This window comes from Oncorhynchus masou, chromosome 25 (assembly GCF_036934945.1).
Source record: "Oncorhynchus masou masou isolate Uvic2021 chromosome 25, UVic_Omas_1.1, whole genome shotgun sequence".
Taxonomy (NCBI): domain Eukaryota; kingdom Metazoa; phylum Chordata; class Actinopteri; order Salmoniformes; family Salmonidae; genus Oncorhynchus; species Oncorhynchus masou.
The window spans coordinates 2,703,829-2,724,556 of record NC_088236.1 but is presented as its reverse complement, the minus strand read 5'-3'; the positions used below and the strand labels follow the sequence as shown (position 1 = coordinate 2,724,556).

The following is a 20,728-nucleotide window of genomic DNA, read 5'->3' as shown; positions in this document are numbered from 1 at the left end:
CAACATGCTTGAAGTACAGTACCAGTCGAAAGTTTGGACACACCTACTCATTCCAGGATTTTAGAACACCTACTCATTCCAGGGTTTTAGAACACCTACTCATTCCAGGGTTTTAGAACACCTACTCATTCCAGGGTTTTAGAACACCTACTCATTCCAGGGTTTTAGAACACCTACTCATTCCAGGGTTTTAGAACACCTACTCATTCCAGGGTTTTAGAACACCTACTCATTCCAGGGTTTTAGAACACCTACTCATTCCAGGGTTTTAGAACACCTACTCATTCCAGGGTTTTAGAACACCTACTCATTCCAGGGTTTTAGAACACCTACTCATTCAAGGGTTTTAGAACACCTACTCATTCAAGGGTTTTAGAACACCTACTCATTCCAGGGTTTTAGAACACCTACTCATTCCAGGGTTTTAGAACACCTACTCATTCAAGGGTTTTTCTTTATTTTGTTACTATTTTCTACTTTGTAGAATAATAGTGAAGACATCAAAACTATGAAATGACACATATAGAATCATGTAGTAACCAAAAAAAGTGTTAAACGAATCAAAACTTATTTTAAATGAGATTATTCAAAGTTTTCCACAGTCTTGACATTCTCTCAACCAGCTTCATAAGGTAGTCACCTGGAATGCATTTCAATTAACAGGTGTGCCTTGTAAAAAAGTTAATTTGTGGAATATCTTTCTTCCTTAATGCGTTTCACCCAGTCGTGTTGTGACAAGGTAGGGTTAACAGGAGATAGCCCTATTTGGTAAAAGACCAAGTCCATATTTTTGCAAGAACAGCTCAAATAAGCAAAGACATGAAGCTCAGTCAATCCGGAAAATGTAACGAACTGAAAGTTTCTTCAAGTGCAGTCGCAAAAACCATCAAGCGCTATGATGAAACTGTCTCTCATGAGGACCACCACAGGAAAGCAAGACCCAGAGTTACTGCTGTTGCAGTGGATACATTCATTAGTTAACCGCACCTCATATTGCAACCCAAATAATAAATGCTTCACAGAGTTCAAGTAACAGACACATCTCAACATCAACTATTCAGAGGAGACTGCTTGAATCAGGCCTTCATGGTCGAATTGCTGCCAAGAAACCACTACTAAAGGACACCAGTAATAAGAAGAGACTTGCTTTGGCCAAGAAACATGAACAATGGACATTAGACCGGTGAAATCTGGCCTTTGGTTGATGAGTCCAAATTTGAGAGTTTTGGTTCCAACCGCCGTGTCTTTGTGAGAGACAGAGTAGGTGAATGGATGATCTCATGTGTGGTTCCCACCGTGAAGCATGGAGGAGGAGGTGTGATGGTGTGGGGGTGCAATGCTGGTGACACTGTCAGTGATTTATTTAGAATTCAAGGTACACTTAACCCGGCATGGCTACCACAGCATTCTGCAGCGATACACCATCCCATCTGGTTGGGGCTGAGTGGGACACATTTTGTTTTTCAACAGGACAATGACCCAATACACCTCCAGACTGTTCAAGGGCTATTTGAACAAGGAGAGTGATTGCGTGATGCATCAGATGACCTGGCCTCCACAATCACCCGACCTCAACCCAATTGAGATGGTTTGGGATGAGTTGGTCCGCAGAGTGAAGGAAAAGCAGGCAACAAGTGCTAAGCATATGTGGGAACTCCTTCAAAACTGTTGGAAAATCATTCCATGTGGAGCTGGTTGAGAGAATGCCAAGAGTGTGCAAAGCTGTCAAGGCAAAGGGTGGCAACTTAGAATCTCAAAATCTGAAACCCTTGACTGGGTAGTTGTTATGAAACCCTTGACTGGGTAGTTGTTATGAAACCCTTGACTGGGTAGTTGTTATGAAACCCTTGACTGGGTAGTTATGAAACCCTTGACTGGGTAGTTGTTATAAAACCGTTGACTGGTACTGTAGGTGGGCGTAGATGGTGTGTACACCAGGTATCGTATGCATCAAGTGTCTCAGTTGGAGGACTGATTTTAGGATCAGTTTGACCTGTGTCAGTCTCTAACCCTGTGTGTGTCAGTCCCATACAGTGTCAGTCTCTAACCCTGTGTGTATCAGTCTCTAACCCTGTGTGTTTGTGTGTCAGTCCCATACAGTGTCAGTCTCTAACCCTGTGTGTATCAGTCTCTAACCCTGTGTCTTTGTGTGTCAGTCCCATTCAGTGTCAGTCTCTAACCCTGTGTGTGTGTGTGTCAGTCTCTAACCCTGTGTGTGTGTGTGTGTCAATCTCTAAACTTGTGTGTGTGTGTGTGTCAGTCCCATACAGTGGTGTGTAGTGTGTGTCAGTCTCTAACCCTGTGTGTGTCAGTCCCATACAGTGGTGTGCAGTGTGTGTAAGCGGGACGGCCATCTAAAGAAAGACTGTCCTGAAGACTTCCAGAGGGTTCAGCTGGCCCCTCTCCCTCCCATGACACCTGCCTTCCTCAAAACACTCAACACCGTCTGCCAGCAGTGCTACCGTAAGTGTCCGTGTGTGTGTCCGTCCGTGTGTGTGTCCGTCCGTGTGTGTGTCCGTCCGTGTGTGTGTCCGTCCGTGTGTGTGACCTGCTCTTCAAATGATGTGTTCTGTCTCGTTGTATGTACCGTTCCAGTTATAATTTACTGAATTTCCCAGGAGACTTTGCTCCAGATGATGTGGAGCTGGGAGTGAGAGAACACATCCTGCAGGACCTGGAGAGCTTCGTCAAACGACAGTTCACAGGTGAGGCAGCACATTGTTCCCTCTGAGCAGGTGAGGCAGCACATTGTTCCCTCTGAGCAGGTGAGGCAGCACATTGTTCCCTCTGAACAGGTGAGGCAGCACATTGTTCCCTCTGAGCAGGTGAGGCAGCACATTGTTCCCTCTGAGCAGGTGAGGCAGCACATTGTTCCCTCTGAGCAGGTGAGGCAGCACATTGTTCCCTCTGAGCAGGTGAGGCAGCACATTGTTCCCTCTGAGCAGGTGAGGCAGCACATTGTTCCCTCTGAGCAGGTGAGGCAGCACATTGTTCCCTCTGAGCAGGTGAGGCAGCACATTGTTCCCTCTGAACAGGTGAGGCAGCACATTGTTCCCTCTGAGCAGGTGAGGCAGCACATTGTTCCCTCTGAACAGGTGAGGCAGCACATTGTTCCCTCTGAGCAGGTGAGGCAGCACATTGTTCCCTCTGAACAGGTGAGGCAGCACATTGTTCCCTCTGAGCAGGTGAGGCAGCACATTGTTCCCTCTGAACAGGTGAGGCAGCACATTGTTCCCTCTGAACAGGTGAGGCAGCACATTGTTCCCTCTGAGCAGGTGAGGCAGCACATTGTTCCCTCTGAGCAGGTGAGGCAGCACATTGTTCCCTCTGAGCAGGTGAGGCAGCACATTGTTCCCTCTGAGCAGGTGAGGCAGCACATTGTTCCCTCTGAACAGGTGAGGCAGCACATTGTTCCCTCTGAGCAGGTGAGGCAGCACATTGTTCCCTCTGAACAGGTGAGGCAGCACATTGTTCCCTCTGAACAGGTGAGGCAGCACATTGTTCCCTCTGAGCAGGTGAGGCAGCACATTGTTCCCTCTGAGCAGGTGAGGCAGCACATTGTTCCCTCTGAGCAGGTGAGGCAGCACATTGTTCCCTCTGAGCAGGTGAGGCAGCACATTGTTCCCTCTGAGCAGGTGAGGCAGCACATTGTTCCCTCTGAACAGGTGAGGCAGCACATTGTTCCCTCTGAACAGGTGAGGCAGCACATTGTTCCCTCTGAACAGGTGAGGCAGCACATTGTTCCCTCTGAGCAGGTGAGGCAGCACATTGTTCCCTCTGAGCAGGTGAGGCAGCACATTGTTCCCTCTGAGCAGGTGAGGCAGCACATTGTTCCCTCTGAGCAGGTGAGGCAGCACATTGTTCCCTCTGAGCAGGTGAGGCAGCACATTGTTCCCTCTGAACAGGTGAGGCAGCACATTGTTCCCTCTGAACAGGTGAGGCAGCACATTGTTCCCTCTGAACAGGTGAGGCAGCACATTGTTCCCTCTGAACAGGTGAGGCAGCACATTGTTCCCTCTGAACAGGTGAGGCAGCACATTGTTCCCTCTGAACAGGTGAGGCAGCACATTGTTCCCTCTGAACGTCGTCAAATCAAATGTTGAGATCTCTTTTCAGCTGATATTTATTTTATATAGCCCTTCGTACATCAGCTGATATCTCAAAGTGCTGTACAGAAACCCAGCCTAAAACCCCAAACAGCAAGCAATGCAGGTGTAGAAGCACGGCGGCTAGGAAAAACTCCCTAGACAGGCCAAAACCTAGGAAGAAACCTAGAGAGGAACCAGGCTATGTGGGGTGTCCAGTCTTCTTCTGGCTGTGCCGGGTGGAGATTATAACAGAACATGGCCAAGATGTTCAAATGTTCATAAATGACCAGCATGGTCGAATAATAATAAGGCAGAACAGTTGAAACTGGAGCAGCAGCACGGCCAGGTGGACTGGGGACAGCAAGGAGTCATCATGTCAGGTAGTCCTGAGGCATGGTCCTATGGCTCAGGTCCTCCGAGAGAGAGAATTAGAGAGAGCATACTTAAATTCACACAGGACACCAGATAAGACAAAGGAAAGGAAGGAAAGCTTTGTTCATAGAAGAAGTGAAGAAATTTCCACTCGATGTGGGAGCTGATGTTCAGAGGATTTGTTTCATAGCCGTTTGTTCCAGACTTACACTGATTAGTGATTGATTAACAGGTTCTAGACTTACACTGATTAGTGATTGATTAACAGGTTCTAGACTTACACTGATTAGTGATTGATTGATTGATTAATTAACAGGTTCCAGACTTACACTGACTAGTGATTGATTGATTAACAGGTTCTAGACTTACACTGACTAGTGATTGATTAACAGGTTCCAGACTTACACCAATTAGTGATTGATTGATTAACAGGTTCTAGACTTACACTGACTAGTGATTGATTGATTGATTAATTAACAGGTTCCAGACTTACACTGACTAGTGATTGATTGATTAATTAACAGGTTCCAGACTTACACTGACTAGTGATTGATTGATTAATTAACAGGTTCCAGACTTACACTGATTAGTGATTGATTAATAGGTTCTAGACTTACACTGACTAGTGATTGATTGATTAATTAACAGGTTCTAGACTTACACTGATTAGTGATTGATTGATTAATTAACAGGTTCCAGACTTACACTGACTAGTGATTGATTGATTAATTAACAGGTTCTAGACTTACACTGACTAGTGATTGATTGATTAATTAACAGGTTCTAGACTTACACTGACTAGTGATTGATTGATTAATTAACAGGTTCCAGACTTACACTGACTAGTGATTGATTAACAGGTTCTAGACTTACACTGACTAGTGATTGATTAATTAACAGGTTCCAGACTTACACTGACTAGTGATTGATTAACAGGTTCTAGACTTACACTGACTAGTGATTGATTAATTAACAGGTTCCAGACTTACACTGACTAGTGATTGATTAACAGGTTCTAGACTTACACTGACTAGTGATTGATTAACAGGTTCTAGACTTACACTGACTAGTGATTGATTAATTAACAGGTTCCAGACTTACACTGATTAGTGATTGATTGATTAACAGGTTCCAGACTTACACTGATTAGTGATTGATTGATTAACAGGTTCTAGATTTACACTGACTAGTGATTGATTGATTGATTGATTGATTAACAGGTTCCAGACTTACACTGACTAGTGATTGATTGATTAATTAACAGGTTCCAGACTTACACTGATTAGTGATTGATTGATTAACAGGTTCTAGACTTACACTGACTAGTGATTGATTAATTAACAGGTTCCAGACTTACACTGACTAGTGATTGATTGATTAATTAACAGGTTCCAGACTTACACTGACTAGTGATTGATTAACAGGTTCTAGACTTACACTGACTAGTGATTGATTAATTAACAGGTTCCAGACTTACACTGATTAGTGATTGATTAACAGGTTCCAGACTTACACTGATTAGTGATTGATTGATTGATTAACAGGTTCCAGACTTACACTGACTAGTGATTGATTGATTAACAGGTTCTAGACTTACACTGACTAGTGATTGATTGATTAACAGGTTCCAGACTTACACTGATTAGTGATTGATTAACAGGTTCTAGACTTACACTGACTAGTGATTGATTGATTGATTGATTGATTAACAGGTTCCAGACTTACACTGACTAGTGATTGATTGATTAATTAACAGGTTCCAGACTTACACTGATTAGTGATTGATTGATTGATTGATTGATTAACAGGTTCCAGACTTACACTGATTAGTGATTGATTGATTAACAGGTTCTAGACTTACACTGACTAGTGATTGATTGATTGATTAACAGGTTCCAGACTTAGACTGATTAGTGATTGATTGATTAACAGGTTCCAGACTTACACTGATTAGTGATTGATTGATTAACAGGTTCCAGACTTACACTGATTAGTTATTGATTGACAGGTGCCAGACTGAGGCTGTTTGGTTCGTCTAAGAACGGTTTCGGCTTCAAGCAGAGTGACCTGGACATCTGTATGGTGCTGGACGGACAGGAGACCGCTGAAGTAAGCTATTGTATCTTCTCTCTCTCTCTGCCTCTCTCTCTCTCTCTCTGCCTCTCTCTCTCTCTCTCTCTGCCTCTCTCTCTCTCTCTGCCTCTCTCTCTCTCTCTGCCTCTCTCTCTCTCTCTGCCTCTCTTCTCTCTCTCTCTGCCTCTCTTTTATATAATATACTATATTAGCAGACACTTTTGTCCAAAGCAAGTATTGCTCTCTTACTCACGCACATCAAGACCACCATTGTGTCTCATGATAAACCACTGTAAATCATAAACCAGGGGTGTCAAACTCTTTCCACGGAGGGCCTAGTGTCTGCAGGTTGTTGTTTTCCCTTTCAGTTAAGACCTAGACAACCAGGTGAGGGGAGTTGCTTAGTCATTAGTGACCTTAATTCATCCATCAAGCAGAAGGGAGGAGTGAAAACCTGCAGACACTTGGCCCTCTGTGGAATGAGTTTGACATGTGCTGTAAACAAACCTCTTCTGCAGAAATGATTTGGTTCAAAACAGGTTTTGTCTCCTGCAGGGTCTGGACTGTATCAGCATTATAGAGTCTCTGGCCAGACTGCTGAGGAAACACCCAGGTCAGTGTCTGGGCCCTGTGATAATGTAGAGTATGGGTCAGTGTCTGGGCCCTGTGATAATGTAGAGTATGGGTCAGTGTCTGGACACGGCCCTGTGATAATGTAGAGTATGGGTCAGCGTCTGGACCCTGTGATAATGTAGAGTATGGGTCAGTGTCTGGGCCCTGTGATAATGTAGAGTATGGGTCAGTGTCTGGACACGGCCCTGTGATAATGTAGAGTATGGGTCAGCGTCTGGACACGGCCCTGTGATCATGTAGAGTATGGGTCAGTGTCTGGACACGGCCCTGTGATAATGTAGAGTATGGGTCAGTGTCTGGACCCTGTGATAATGTAGAGTATGGGTTAGTGTCTGGCCCTGTGATAATGTAGGGTATGGGTCAGTGTCTGGGCCCTGTGATAATGTAGAGTATGGGTCAGTGTCTGGACCCTGTGATAATGTAGAGTATGGGTCAGCGTCTGGACCCTGTGATAATGTAGAGTATGGGTCAGCGTCTGGGCCCTGTGATAATGTAGAGTATGGGTCAGTGTCTGGACACGGCCCTGTGATAATGTAGAGTATGGGTCAGTGTCTGGGCCCTGTGATAATGTAGAGTATGGGTCAGTGTCTGGACCCTGTGATAATGTAGAGTATGGGTCAGTGTCTGGACCCTGTGATAATGTAGAGTATGGGTCAGCGTCTGGACCCTGTGATAATGTAGAGTATGGGTCAGCGTCTGGACCCTGTGATAATGTAGAGTATGGGTCAGTGTCTGGACCCTGTGATAATGTAGAGTATGGGTTAGTGTCTGGCCCTGTGATAATGTAGGGTATGGGTCAGTGTCTGGGCCCTGTGATAATGTAGAGTATGGGTCAGCGTCTGGACCCTGTGATAATGTAGAGTATGGGTCAGCGTCTGGACCCTGTGATAATGTAGAGTATGGGTCAGCGTCTGGACACGGCCCTGTGATAATGTAGAGTATGGGTCAGCGTCTGGACCCTGTGATAATGTAGGGTATGGGTCAGCGTCTGGACCCTGTGATAATGTAGAGTATGGGTCAGCGTCTGGACCCTGTGATAATGTAGAGTATGTGTCAGCGTCTGGACCCTGTGATAATGTAGAGTATGGGTCAGCGTCTGGGCCCTGTGATAATGTAGAGTATGGGTCAGCGTCTGGACCCTGTGATAATGTAGAGTATGGGTCAGCGTCTGGACACGGCCCTGTGATAATGTAGAGTATGGGTCAGCGTCTGGACCCTGTGATAATGTAGAGTATGGGTCAGCGTCTGGACCCTGTGATAATGTAGGGTATGGGTCAGCGTCTGGACCCTGTGATAATGTAGGGTATGGGTCAGCGTCTGGACCCTGTGATAATGTAGTGTATGGGTCAGCGTCTGGACCCTGTGATAATGTAGTGTATGGGTCAGCGTCTGGACCCTGTGATAATGTAGTGTATGGGTCAGTGTCTGGAGTATGAATTCTCCATATAGTCCCCTTGTACTTGTGCACCAGGTGTGTATCTGTAAGCCCGTGTCAATGTTGGAGGCTGTATCTGAAATGTCCCTGTGGCCCCAGGACTGAGGAACATCCTCCCCATCACCACGGCTAAGGTCCCCATCGTTAAGTTCTACCACGCCAGGACCGGCCTGGAGGGAGACATCAGTCTCTACAACACGCTGGTGAGAGGAACACACACCTGGTTGGTCATGTGGGAGCAGGAAGCAGTGACTGAACCCTTTTTAAAAAATGTTATTCTCTCTCTTGGCTGTCAGGCCTTACACAACACGCGTCTGTTGGCGTCGTACGCTGCCATCGACCCCCGAGTCAAGATGCTGTGTTATGTCACGAAGGTGTTTGCCAAGGTATGTCACACTAGTTTACAGCTGAGATGAGATAGTCACACAACCCACTGAAAGGTTTTGATGGTGATCAACTTCCTATGAGTTTAACCTGATGAACAGCTGATGATAGGATACAGAGTATTCTCCCCAATATTTATGTTGTCTCCTGGTCTAGTTAAAGGGGATGTTTTAATATCTGTTGTCCCCTGGTCTAGTTAAAGGGGAAGTTTTAATATCTATGTTGTCCCCTGGTCTAGTTAAAGGGGAAGTTTTAATATCTATGTTGTCCCCTGGTCTAGTTAAAGGGGATGTTTTAATATCTGTTGTCTCCTGGTCTAGTTAAATGGGATGTTTTAATATCTATGTTGTCCCCTGGTCTAGTTAAAGGGGATGTTTTAATATCTATGTTGTCCCCTGGTCTAGTTAAAGGGGTTGTTTTAATATTTATGTTGTCCCCTGGTCTAGTTAAAGGGGATGTTTTAATATCTATGTTGTCCCCTGGTCTAGTTAAAGGGGATGTTTTAATATCTATGTTGTCCCCTGTTCTAGTTCAAGGGGATGTTTTAATATCTATGTTGTCCCCTGCTCTAGTTGTGTGATATCGGTGATGCGTCTCGAGGAAGTCTGTCGTCCTATGGCTTCACCCTGATGGTGCTATTCTACCTGCAACAGAGGAACCCACCTGTTATACCTGTACTACAGGAGGTAAGACAGAGGAACCCACCTGTTATACCTGTACTACAGGAGGTAAGACAGAGGAGCCCACCTGTTATACCTGTACTACAGGAGGTAAGACAGAGGAACCCACCTGTTATACCTGTACTACAGGAGGTAAGACAGAGGAACCCACCTGTTATACCTGTACTACAGGAGGTAAGACAGAGGAACCCACCTGTTATACCTGTACTACAGGAGGTTAGACAGAGAGGAACCCACCTGTTATACCTGTACTACAGGAGGTAAGACAGAGGAACCCACCTGTTATACCTGTACTACAGGAGGTAAGACAGAGAGGAACCCACCTGTTATACCTGTACTACAGGAGGTAAGACAGAGAGGAACCCACCTGTTATACCTGTACTACAGGAGGTAAGACAGAGAGGAGCCCACCTGTTATACCTGTACTACAGGAGGTAAGACAGAGGAACCCACCTGTTATACCTGTACTACAGGAGGTAAGACAGAGGAACCCACCTGTTATACCTGTACTACAGGAGGTAAGACAGAGGAACCCACCTGTTATACCTGTACTACAGGAGGTAAGACAGAGAGGAACCCACCTGTTATACCTGTACTACTGGAGGTAAGACAGAGAGGAACCCACCTGTACTACAGGAGGTTAGACAGAGGAGCCCACCTGTTATACCTGTACTACAGGAGGTAAGACAGAGGAACCCACCTGTTATACCTGTACTACAGGAGGTAAGACAGAGGAACCCACCTGTTATACCTGTACTACAGGAGGTTAGACAGAGGAACCCACCTGTTATACCTGTACTACAGGAGGTTAGACAGAGAGGAGCCCACCTGTTATACCTGTACTACAGGAGGTAAGACAGAGGAGCCCACCTGTTATACCTGTACTACAGGAGGTTAGACAGAGAGGAACCCACCTGTACTACAGGAGGTAAGACAGAGGAACCCACCTGTTATACCTGTACTACAGGAGGTAAGACAGAGGAACCCACCTGTTATACCTGTACTACAGGAGGTTAGACAGAGGAACCCACCTGTTATACCTGTACTACAGGAGGTTAGACAGAGGAACCCACCTGTTATACCTGTACTACAGGAGGTTAGACAGAGGAACCCACCTGTTATACCTGTACTACAGGAGGTAAGACAGAGAGGAACCCACCTGTTATACCTGTACTACAGGAGGTAAGACAGAGGAGCCCACCTGTTATACCTGTACTACAGGAGGTAAGACAGAGAGGAACCCACCTGTTATACCTGTACTACAGGAGGTAAGACAGAGGAACCCACCTGTTATACCTGTACTACAGGAGGTTAGACAGAGAGGAACCCACCTGTTATACCTGTACTACAGGAGGAAAGACAGAGGAGCCCACCTGTTATACCTGTACTACAGGAGGTAAGACAGAGGAACCCACCTGTTATACCTGTACTACAGGAGGTAAGACAGAGGAGCCCACCTGTTATACCTGTACTACAGGAGGTTAGACAGAGAGGAACCCACCTGTTATACCTGTACTACAGGAGGTAAGACAGAGGAACCCACCTGTTATACCTGTACTACAGGAGGTATGGCAGAGGAGCCCACCTGTTATACCTGTACTACAGGAGGTAAGACAGAGGAGCCCACCTGTTATACCTGTACTACAGGAGGTTAGACAGAGAGGAACCCACCTGTTATACCTGTACTACAGGAGGTAAGACAGAGGAACCCACCTGTTATACCTGTACTACAGGAGGTAAGACAGAGAGGAACCCACCTGTTATACCTGTACTACAGGAGGTAAGACAGAGGAACCCACCTGTACTACAGGAGGTAAGACAGAGGAACCCACCTGTTATACCTGTACTACAGGAGGTAAGACAGAGGAACCCACCTGTTATACCTGTACTACAGGAGGTAAGACAGAGGAACCCACCTGTTATACCTGTACTACAGGAGGTTAGACAGAGAGGAGCCCACCTGTTATACCTGTACTACAGGAGGTAAGACAGAGGAGCCCACCTGTTATACCTGTACTACAGGAGGTTAGACAGAGAGGAACCCACCTGTTATACCTGTACTACAGGAGGTAAGACAGAGAGGAGCCCACCTGTTATACCTGTACTACAGGAGGTTAGACAGAGAGGAACCCACCTGTTATACCTGTACTACAGGAGGTAACTCAAGTGAATCTGTCTGACTCCGGACCAATGAGTATAGATGTGAGCAGTCTGGTCGTGAGTCCAATGATATTTTGGGAGATTTGCTGACTGAATCTGGATTTCTCATCGCTAAGACCTGCAATGTGTTTGTATATTTTGGCAGATGTATTGATGTGTGTGTGTGTGTCGATAGATTTATGACGAGGAGAAGAAGCCTGAGGTTTTGGTAGATGGATGGAATGTCTACTTCTACGATGATCTGGATAAACTGGTGAGTCCCTCTATCAGAACATCAGCTGTGGTGTGTGTGTGTGTGTGTCTCGCCTGGGCGGTGGGCCCAGTACCAGGGTAACATGGTGTGTATGGGGCTCTTTGGCTGGCCCTGCTGCATTTCTGCACTGAGACCTTTGACCTCTCTCTCTCTAGCATGAGCGCTGGCAGCAGAAGAACCTGGAGTCTGTAGGTGCTCTGTGGCTGGGCCTGCTGCAGTTCTACACCGAGACCTTTGACTTCAGAGAACATGTCATCTCCATCAGACAGAGCGCAGCTCTCACCACCTTCAACAAGCAGTGGACCTCTAAGTACATCGTCATCGAGGGTCAGTACGAGACTTGATTTACTCCTAGCAAAGGGCCGTAACAGCGTCTTCGTCTCTTCTGCAATCCCTGTTCTGGACACCTTTCTTGACTTCATTTATAGGGATTCTTGACGTTATTTCTCCTCGAGGATCGTGAACGTTGAGGGGATTGAGGGGAGCTATTGGTCGAGGGTTGTTAACGTTGAGGGGATTGAGGGCAGCAATTGGTCGAGGGTTGTTAACGTTGAGGGGATTGAGTGGAGCTATTGGTCGAGGGATGTGAACTTTTAGGGGAACTATTGGTCGAGGGTTGTTAACGTTGAGGGGAGCTGTTGGTCGAGGGTTGTTTTTAACGTTGAGGGCAGCTATTGGTCAAGGGTTGTTAACGTTGAGGGGATTGAGGGGAGCTATTGGTCGAGGGTTGTTAACGTTGAGGGAAACTATTGGTCGAGGGTTGTAAACGTTGAGGGGAGCTATTGGTCGAGGGTTGTAAACATTGAGGATTGAGGGCAGCTATTGGTCGAGGGTTGTAAACGTTGAGGATTGAGGGCAGCTATTGGTCGAGGGTTGTAAACGTTGAGGGCAGCTATTGGTCGAGGGTTGTAAACGTTGAGGGCAGCTATTGGTCGAGGGTTGTAAACGTTGAGGGGCTCTTTGGTGCAGGCGGTTGTTACCTTTTATCATAAACAGTTTGAGGGTTTAACACTGCTGGGTTGTAGTAAAAGCCTGCACGTCCTGCAGCTCTCCAGGGAGGGTTGTGAACCAGGGATCTAGTTATCTGATCTGATCTGTTTTTCTCTCCAGATCCTTTTGACCTGAACCATAACCTGGGAGCTGGCCTGTCCAGGAGAAGTAGGTTTCTCTATCTTACTGTCTTTCTCTCATAGCATCATCCTCTTTCATTCACGTCTCTCCTGCCTCTCTCCTGCCTCTCTCCCACTCTCTCTCCTCTCTTTCTCTCGCTTTCTCTCTCACACAGTGACCAACTTCATCATGAAGGCGTTCATCAATGGCAGAAGTGTGTTTGGAACAACAGTCAAAGCCTTCCCTCCTGAGTACACTAGTCAGATGGTTAGTATCCACTACCTACCCTCCCGAGTACACTAGTCAGATGGTTAGTATCCACTACCTACCCTCCTGAGTACACTAGTCAGATGGTTAGTATCCACTACCTACCCTCCTGAGTACACTAGTCAGATGGTTAGTATCCACTACCTACCCTCCCGAGTACACTAGTCAGATGGTTAGTATCCACTACCTACCCTCCTGAGTACACTAGTCAGATGGTTAGTATCCACTACCTACCCTCCTGAGTACACTAGTCAGATGGTTAGTATCCACTACCTACCCTCCTGAGTACACTAGTCAGATGGTTAGTATCCACTACCGACCCTCCTGAGTACACTAGTCAGATGGTTAGTATCCACTACCGACCCTCCTGAGTACACTAGTCAGATGGTTAGTATTCACTACCTACCCTCCTGAGTACACTAGTCAGATGGTTAGTATCCACTACCGACCCTCCTGAGTACACTAGTCAGATGGTTAGTATCCACTACCTACCCTCCTGAGTACACTAGTCAGATGGTTAGTATCCACTACCTACCCTCCTGAGTACACTAGTCAGATGGTTAGTATCCACTACCTACCCTCCTGACTACACTAGTCAGATGGTTAGTATCCACTACCGACCCTCCTGAGTACACTAGTCAGATGGTTAGTATCCACTACCGACCCTCCTGAGTACACTAGTCAGATGGTTAGTATCCACTACCTACCCTCCTGAGTACACTAGTCAGGTGGTTAGTATTCACTACCTACCCTCCTGAGTACACTAGTCTGTTGGTTAGTATCCACTACCGACCCTCCTGAGTACACTAGTCAGATGGTTAGTATCCACTACCTACCCTCCTGAGTACACTAGTCAGGTGGTTAGTATCCACTACCTACCCTCCTGAGTACACTAGTCAGATGGTTAGTATCCACTACCTACCCTCCTGAGTACACTAGTCAGATGGTTAGTATTCACTACCTACCCTCCTGAGTACACTAGTCAGATGGTTAGTATCCACTACCTACCCTCCTGAGTACACTAGTCAGATGGTTAGTATCCACTACCTACCCTCCTGACTACACTAGTCAGATGGTTAGTATCCACTACCGACCCTCCTGAGTACACTAGTCAGATGGTTAGTATCCACTACCTACCCTCCTGAGTACACTAGTCTGTTGGTTAGTATCGAGTACACTAGTCAGATGGTTAGTATCCACTACCGACCCTCCTGAGTGCACTAGTCAGATGGTTAGTATCCACTACCGACCCTCCTGAGTACACTAGTCAGGTGGTTAGTATCCACTACCGACCCTCCTGAGTACACTAGTCAGATGGTTAGTATTCACTACCGACCCTCCTGAGTACACTAGTCAGATGGTTAGTATCCACTACCTACCCTCCTGAGTACACTAGTCAGATGGTTAGTATCCACTACCGACCCTCCTGAGTACACTAGTCAGATGGTTAGTATTCACTACCTACCCTCCTGAGTACACTAGTCAGATGGTTAGTATTCACTACCTACCCTCCTGAGTACACTAGTCTGTTGGTTAGTATCCACTACCTACCCTCCTGAGTACACTAGTCAGATGGTTAGTATTCACTACCTACCCTCCTGAGTACACTAGTCAGATGGTTAGTATCGAGTACACTAGTCTGTTGGTTAGTATCCACTACCTACCCTCCTGAGTACACTAGTCAGTTGGTTAGTATCCACTACCTACCCTCCTGAGTACACTAGTCAGATGGTTAGTATCCACTACCTACCCTCCTGAGTACACTAGTCAGGTGGTTAGTATCCACTACCGACCCTCCTGAGTACACTAGTCAGATGGTTAGTATCCACTACCTACCCTCCTGAGTACACTAGTCAGGTGGTTAGTATCCACTACCTACCCTCCTGAGTACACTAGTCAGATGGTTAGTATCCACTACCTACCCTCCTGAGTACACTAGTCAGATGGTTAGTATCCACTACCTACCCTCCTGAATACACTAGTCAGATGGTTAGTATCCACTACCTACCCTCCTGAGTACACTAGTCAGATGGTTAGTATCCACTACCTACCCTCCTGAGTACACTAGTCAGATGGTTAGTATCCACTACCTACCCTCCTGAGTACACTAGTCAGTTGGTTAGTATCCACTACCTACCCTCCTGAGTACACTAGTCAGATGGTTAGTATCCACTACCGACCCTCCTGAGTACACTAGTCAGATGGTTAGTATTCACTACCTACCCTCCTGAGTACACTAGTCTGTTGGTTAGTATCGAGTACACTAGTCAGATGGTTAGTATCCACTACCGACCCTCCTGAGTACACTAGTCAGATGGTTAGTATTCACTACCTACCCTCCTGAGTACACTAGTCTGTTGGTTAGTATCGAGTACACTAGTCAGATGGTTAGTATCCACTACCTACCCTCCTGAGTACACTAGTCAGATGGTTAGTATTCACTACCTACCCTCCTGAGTACACTAGTCAGATGGTTAGTATCCACTACCTACCCTCCTGAATACACTAGTCAGATGGTTAGTATCCACTACCTACCCTCCTGAGTACACTAGTCAGATGGTTAGTATCCACTACCTACCCTCCTGAGTACACTAGTCAGTTGGTTAGTATCCACTACCTACCCTCCTGAGTACACTAGTCAGATGGTTAGTATCCACTACCGACCCTCCTGAGTACACTAGTCAGATGGTTAGTATTCACTACCTACCCTCCTGAGTACACTAGTCTGTTGGTTAGTATCGAGTACACTAGTCAGATGGTTAGTATCCACTACCTACCCTCCTGAGTACACTAGTCAGGTGGTTAGTATCCACTACCTACCCTCCTGAGTACACTAGTCAGGTGGTTAGTATCCACTACCTACCCTCCTGAGTACACTAGTCTGTTGGTTAGTATCGAGTACACTAGTCAGATGGTTAGTATCCACTACCGACCCTCCTGAGTACACTAGTCAGGTGGTTAGTATCCACTACCGACCCTCCTGAGTACACTAGTCAGATGGTTAGTATCCACTACCTACCCTCCATAGTACACTAGTCAGATGGTTAGTATCCACTACCTACCCTGCTGAGTACACTAGTCAGATGGTTAGTATCCACTACCGACCCTCCTGAGTATACTAGTCAGATGGTTAGTATCCACTACCTACCCTCCTGAGTACACTAGTCAGATGGTTAGTATCCACCACCTACGCTCCTGAGTACACTAGTCAGATGGTTAGTATCCACTACCGACCCTCCTGAGTTAGTTAGTAAAAAAGGTCGACTGATTAATTGTCATTTTTGGATGCTGATTTATGGCCGGTTGAATACTTAATGACATTATCAAAACATTTCAGCTTTTCGTTTTTCATTAAAATGTTCTACAAACAAAATGTCACTTTGACATGATAGGGTTTGTGACACGATGTAAATGTATTCCATTTTAAATTCAGAATAATTTCTGAAGGTACTGTATAAATATCAAGACAGCTGGAAGGTTTGATCGGAGTATTAAGGCCTTTTGAGTTCAACGTGAGAATAGCTAGTGTTGCCGTTGTTTTCCTAAAATGTGATTATCTTTAGTATTGATAAGGCCATGTATGTAAAATAAACAGCAGGACCCACTCTGAAGACCCTCTATATAAAGCCTTTCCCCCCCTAGTCCCTAGTCCCCGTTCCTCCCTAGTCCCCGGTCCCCGTTCCCCCCTAGTCCCCGTTCCCCCCTAGTCCCCGTTCCTCCCCTAGTCCCCGTTCCTCCCCTAGTCCCCGTTCCCCCCTAGTCCCCGTTCCTCCCTAGTCCCCGGTCCCCGTTCCCCCTAGTCCCCGTTCCCCCTAGTCCCCGTTCCTCCCCTAGTCCCCGTTCCCCCTAGTCCCCGTTCCTCCCCTAGTCCCCGTTCCTCCCCTAGTCCCCGTTCCTCCCCTAGTCCCCGTTCCCCCTAGTCCCCGTTCCCCCTAGTCCCCGTTCCCCCTAGTCCCCGTTCCTCCCCTAGTCCCGTTCCTCCCCTAGTCCCCGTTCCCCCTAGTCCCGTTCCTCCCTAGTCCCCGTTCCCCCTAGTCCCCGTTCCTCCCCTAGTCCCCGTTCCTCCCCTAGTCCCCGTTCCCCCCCTAGTCCCCGGCCCTCGTTCCCCCCTTAGACTCCGACAGACATCGTGAGGCCCCCGCTAGTGGTCCTGATTTAGACAATACGCAGGCTCGTGGGGCCCCGCTAGTGGTCCTGATTTAGACAATACGCAGGCTCGTGGTGGTCAGCTGTTTGTTCATCCCGACGAGATGTGAAAAATCTGAGGCCCACACCAGACCCTAACCCACAGTGCATTATAAGTTAAATAATCTGTCTGTAAACAATTGTTGGAAAAATGACTTGTGTCATGCACAAAGTAGATGTCCTAACCGACTTGCCAAAACTATAGTTTGTTAACATGGAATTTGTAGAGTGGTTGAAAAACGAGTTTTAATGACTCCAACCTAAGTGTATGTAAACTTCCGACTTCAACTGTAGATATTCCATAAAAATATGCTGTTTCCAGCTACAATAGTCATTAGCAATGTCTACACTGAATTTCAGATCAATTTTACGTCATTTTAATGGACAAAACTTTGCCTCTTTTTTTTTTTTTTTTTTTTTAACAAGGACATTTCTAAGTGGCCCCAAACTTTTGAACGGTAGCATCTATGTTCCTCAGGAGTAGTAGTATATAATGGTGATGTATTCTAATAATATATAACAGTAATAGTGTTCCTCAGGAGTAGTAGTATATAATGGTGATGTATTCTAATAATATATAGCAGTAATAGTGTTCCTCAGGAGTAGTAGTATATAATGGTGATGTATTCTAATAATATATAACAGTAATAGTGTTCCTCTAGTAGTAGTATATAATGGTGATGTATTCTAATAATATATAACAGTAATAGTGTTCCTCAGGAGTAGTAGTATATAATGGTGATGTATTCTAATAATATATAACAGTAATAGTGTTCCTCTAGTAGTAGTATATAATGGTGATGTATTCTAATAATATATAACAGTAATAGTGTTCCTCTAGTAGTAGTATATAATGGTGATGTATTCTAATAATATATAACAGTAATAGTGTTCCTCTAGTAGTAGTATATAATGGTGATGTATTCTAATAATATATAACAGTAATAGTGTTCCTCTAGTAGTAGTATATAATGGTGATGTATTCTAATAATATAAACAGTAATAGTGTTCCTCTAGTAGTAGTATATAATGGTGATGTATTCTAATAATATATAACAGTAATAGTGTTCCTCTAGTAGTAGTATATAATGGTGATGTATTCTAATAATATATAACAGTAATAGTGTTCCTCTAGTAGTAGTATATAATGGTGATGTATTCTAATAATATATAACAGTAATAGTGTTCCTCTAGTAGTAGTATATAATGGTGATGTATTCTAATAATATATAGCAGTAATAGTGTTCCTCTAGTAGTAGTATATAATGGTGATGTATTCTAATAATATATAACAGTAATATTGTTCCTCTAGTAGTAGAATATAATGGTGATGTATTCTAATAATATATAACAGTAATAGTGTTCCTCTAGTAGTAGTATATAATGGTGATGTATTCTAATAATATATAACAGTAATAGTGTTCCTCTAGTAGTAGTATATAATGGTGATGTATTCTAATAATATATAACAGTAATAGTGTTCCTCTAGTAGTAGTATATAATGGTGATGTATTCTAATAATATATAACAGTAATAGTGTTCCTCTAGTAGTAGTATATAATGGTGATGTATTCTAATAATATATAACAGTAATAGTGTTCCTCTAGTAGTAGTATATAATGGTGATGTATTCTAATAATATATAACAGTAATAGTGTTCCTCTCAGGAGTTCTTCTTTGATCCTGAGGTGCTGACAGAGGGACAGCTGGCTCCTAACGACCGCTGCTGCAGGATATGTGGCAAGATCGGACACTTCATGAAAGACTGCCCCATGCGCAGGAAGTAAGAAGTGTGTGTGTGTGTGTGCGTAAGCATGTATATGGGTGTATACATGCGTGTGTGTTTGTTTGTTTGACAGCCATGAAATCTATGGCTCCTCCCAGTGCTGCGATTCCCATGTCAATAGCCAGTATCAGCTTGGTCAAAATGGTGGCGCGAGAGAGGAAGATTTCAACCCTCGCCTCTGAAGGTTGTTCATACCTTGATCTGGCAGACAGTCAGGAATCTGCAGGGGTGTGTGTGTGTCTTTTTTTTTAACCTTTATTTAACTAGGCAAGTCAGTTAAACCTCTTAGAGACAGAACAGAACGAGTTCCGTGGTCAAAATCGCAAGGAAACCTGATCAAAAAATCAATCTGCCAGTCTATGTATTGTCTATTGGAAGGAAAAATACTTAAGGGTGAGATTACAGTTCCTACAGCTTCCACACGATGTCGCCAGTGTTGTGATTTCGATTCAACTAAATCGTTGGTCATCTGAGTAATAGCCACATCCGGTTGTCAGGTCCACAGCTGTGAAAAATGGAACCGGAAAAGCTGGCTACGTTCTCCAAACATGTGCCTATTGAATACAGATCGCTCCGTGATCAATTTGATCGTTTATTAACGTTTACTAATACCTAAAGTTGGATTACAGAAGTGTTTTGTCAAAGTTTATAGGCAACTTTTTTAATTTAAAAAAATAACGTTGCGTTTAAAAACTGTTTTTCCTGGATCTGACGGTCTTCATAAATGGACATTTTGGGTATACAAGGACCGATTTAATCGAAAAAAAGACCCAATTGTGATGTTTATGGGACAAAGAAGCTCGTCAAAGGTAATGAATGTTTTATATTTTATTTCTGCGTTTTGTGTAGCGCCGGCTACGCTAATTCCTTTGTTTACGTCCCCTTCTGGTATTTCGGGGTGTTGCATGCTATCAGATAATAGCTTCTCATGCTTTCGCCGAAAAGCGTTTTACAAATCTGACTCGTTGGCTAGATTCACAACGAGTGTAGCTTGTATTGAGTACCCTGCATGTGAGTTTTAATGAACGTTTGAGTTTTAACGAGTGCTATTAGCATTTGGCGTAGTGCATTTGCATTTCTTGTTGGCAAGGTGGGAGGCTCGCGTGTCGGGTGGGCCAGAGAGGTTAAGAACAAATTCTTATTTTCAATGACGGCCTTCCGGGGAACAGTGGGTTAACTGCCTGTTCAGGGGCAGAACGACAGATTTGTACCTTGTCAGCTTGGGGATTTGAACTTGCAACCTTTTGGTTACTAGTCCAACTCGCTAACCACTAGGCTACCCTGCCGCCCCACAGCTAAGAC

General features: G+C 45.1%; 1 protein-coding gene across 1 annotated transcript in view; it reads left to right on the top strand.

Annotated features, from left to right (window-relative positions):
- tut7 (terminal uridylyl transferase 7) overlaps positions 1-20,728 on the top strand; it is a 61,223-nt gene that overhangs the window by 29,507 nt on the left and 10,988 nt on the right. The window contains exons 15-26 of the mRNA XM_064936548.1: positions 2,313-2,463; positions 2,619-2,705; positions 6,469-6,569; positions 7,089-7,146; positions 8,701-8,804; positions 8,898-8,987; positions 9,558-9,671; positions 12,001-12,078; positions 12,234-12,405; positions 13,189-13,236; positions 13,364-13,455; positions 19,308-19,423. Coding sequence (XP_064792620.1) covers positions 2,313-2,463; positions 2,619-2,705; positions 6,469-6,569; positions 7,089-7,146; positions 8,701-8,804; positions 8,898-8,987; positions 9,558-9,671; positions 12,001-12,078; positions 12,234-12,405; positions 13,189-13,236; positions 13,364-13,455; positions 19,308-19,423 — 1,211 coding nt within the window. The remainder of the gene's footprint in view (positions 1-2,312; positions 2,464-2,618; positions 2,706-6,468; positions 6,570-7,088; positions 7,147-8,700; positions 8,805-8,897; positions 8,988-9,557; positions 9,672-12,000; positions 12,079-12,233; positions 12,406-13,188; positions 13,237-13,363; positions 13,456-19,307; positions 19,424-20,728) is intronic.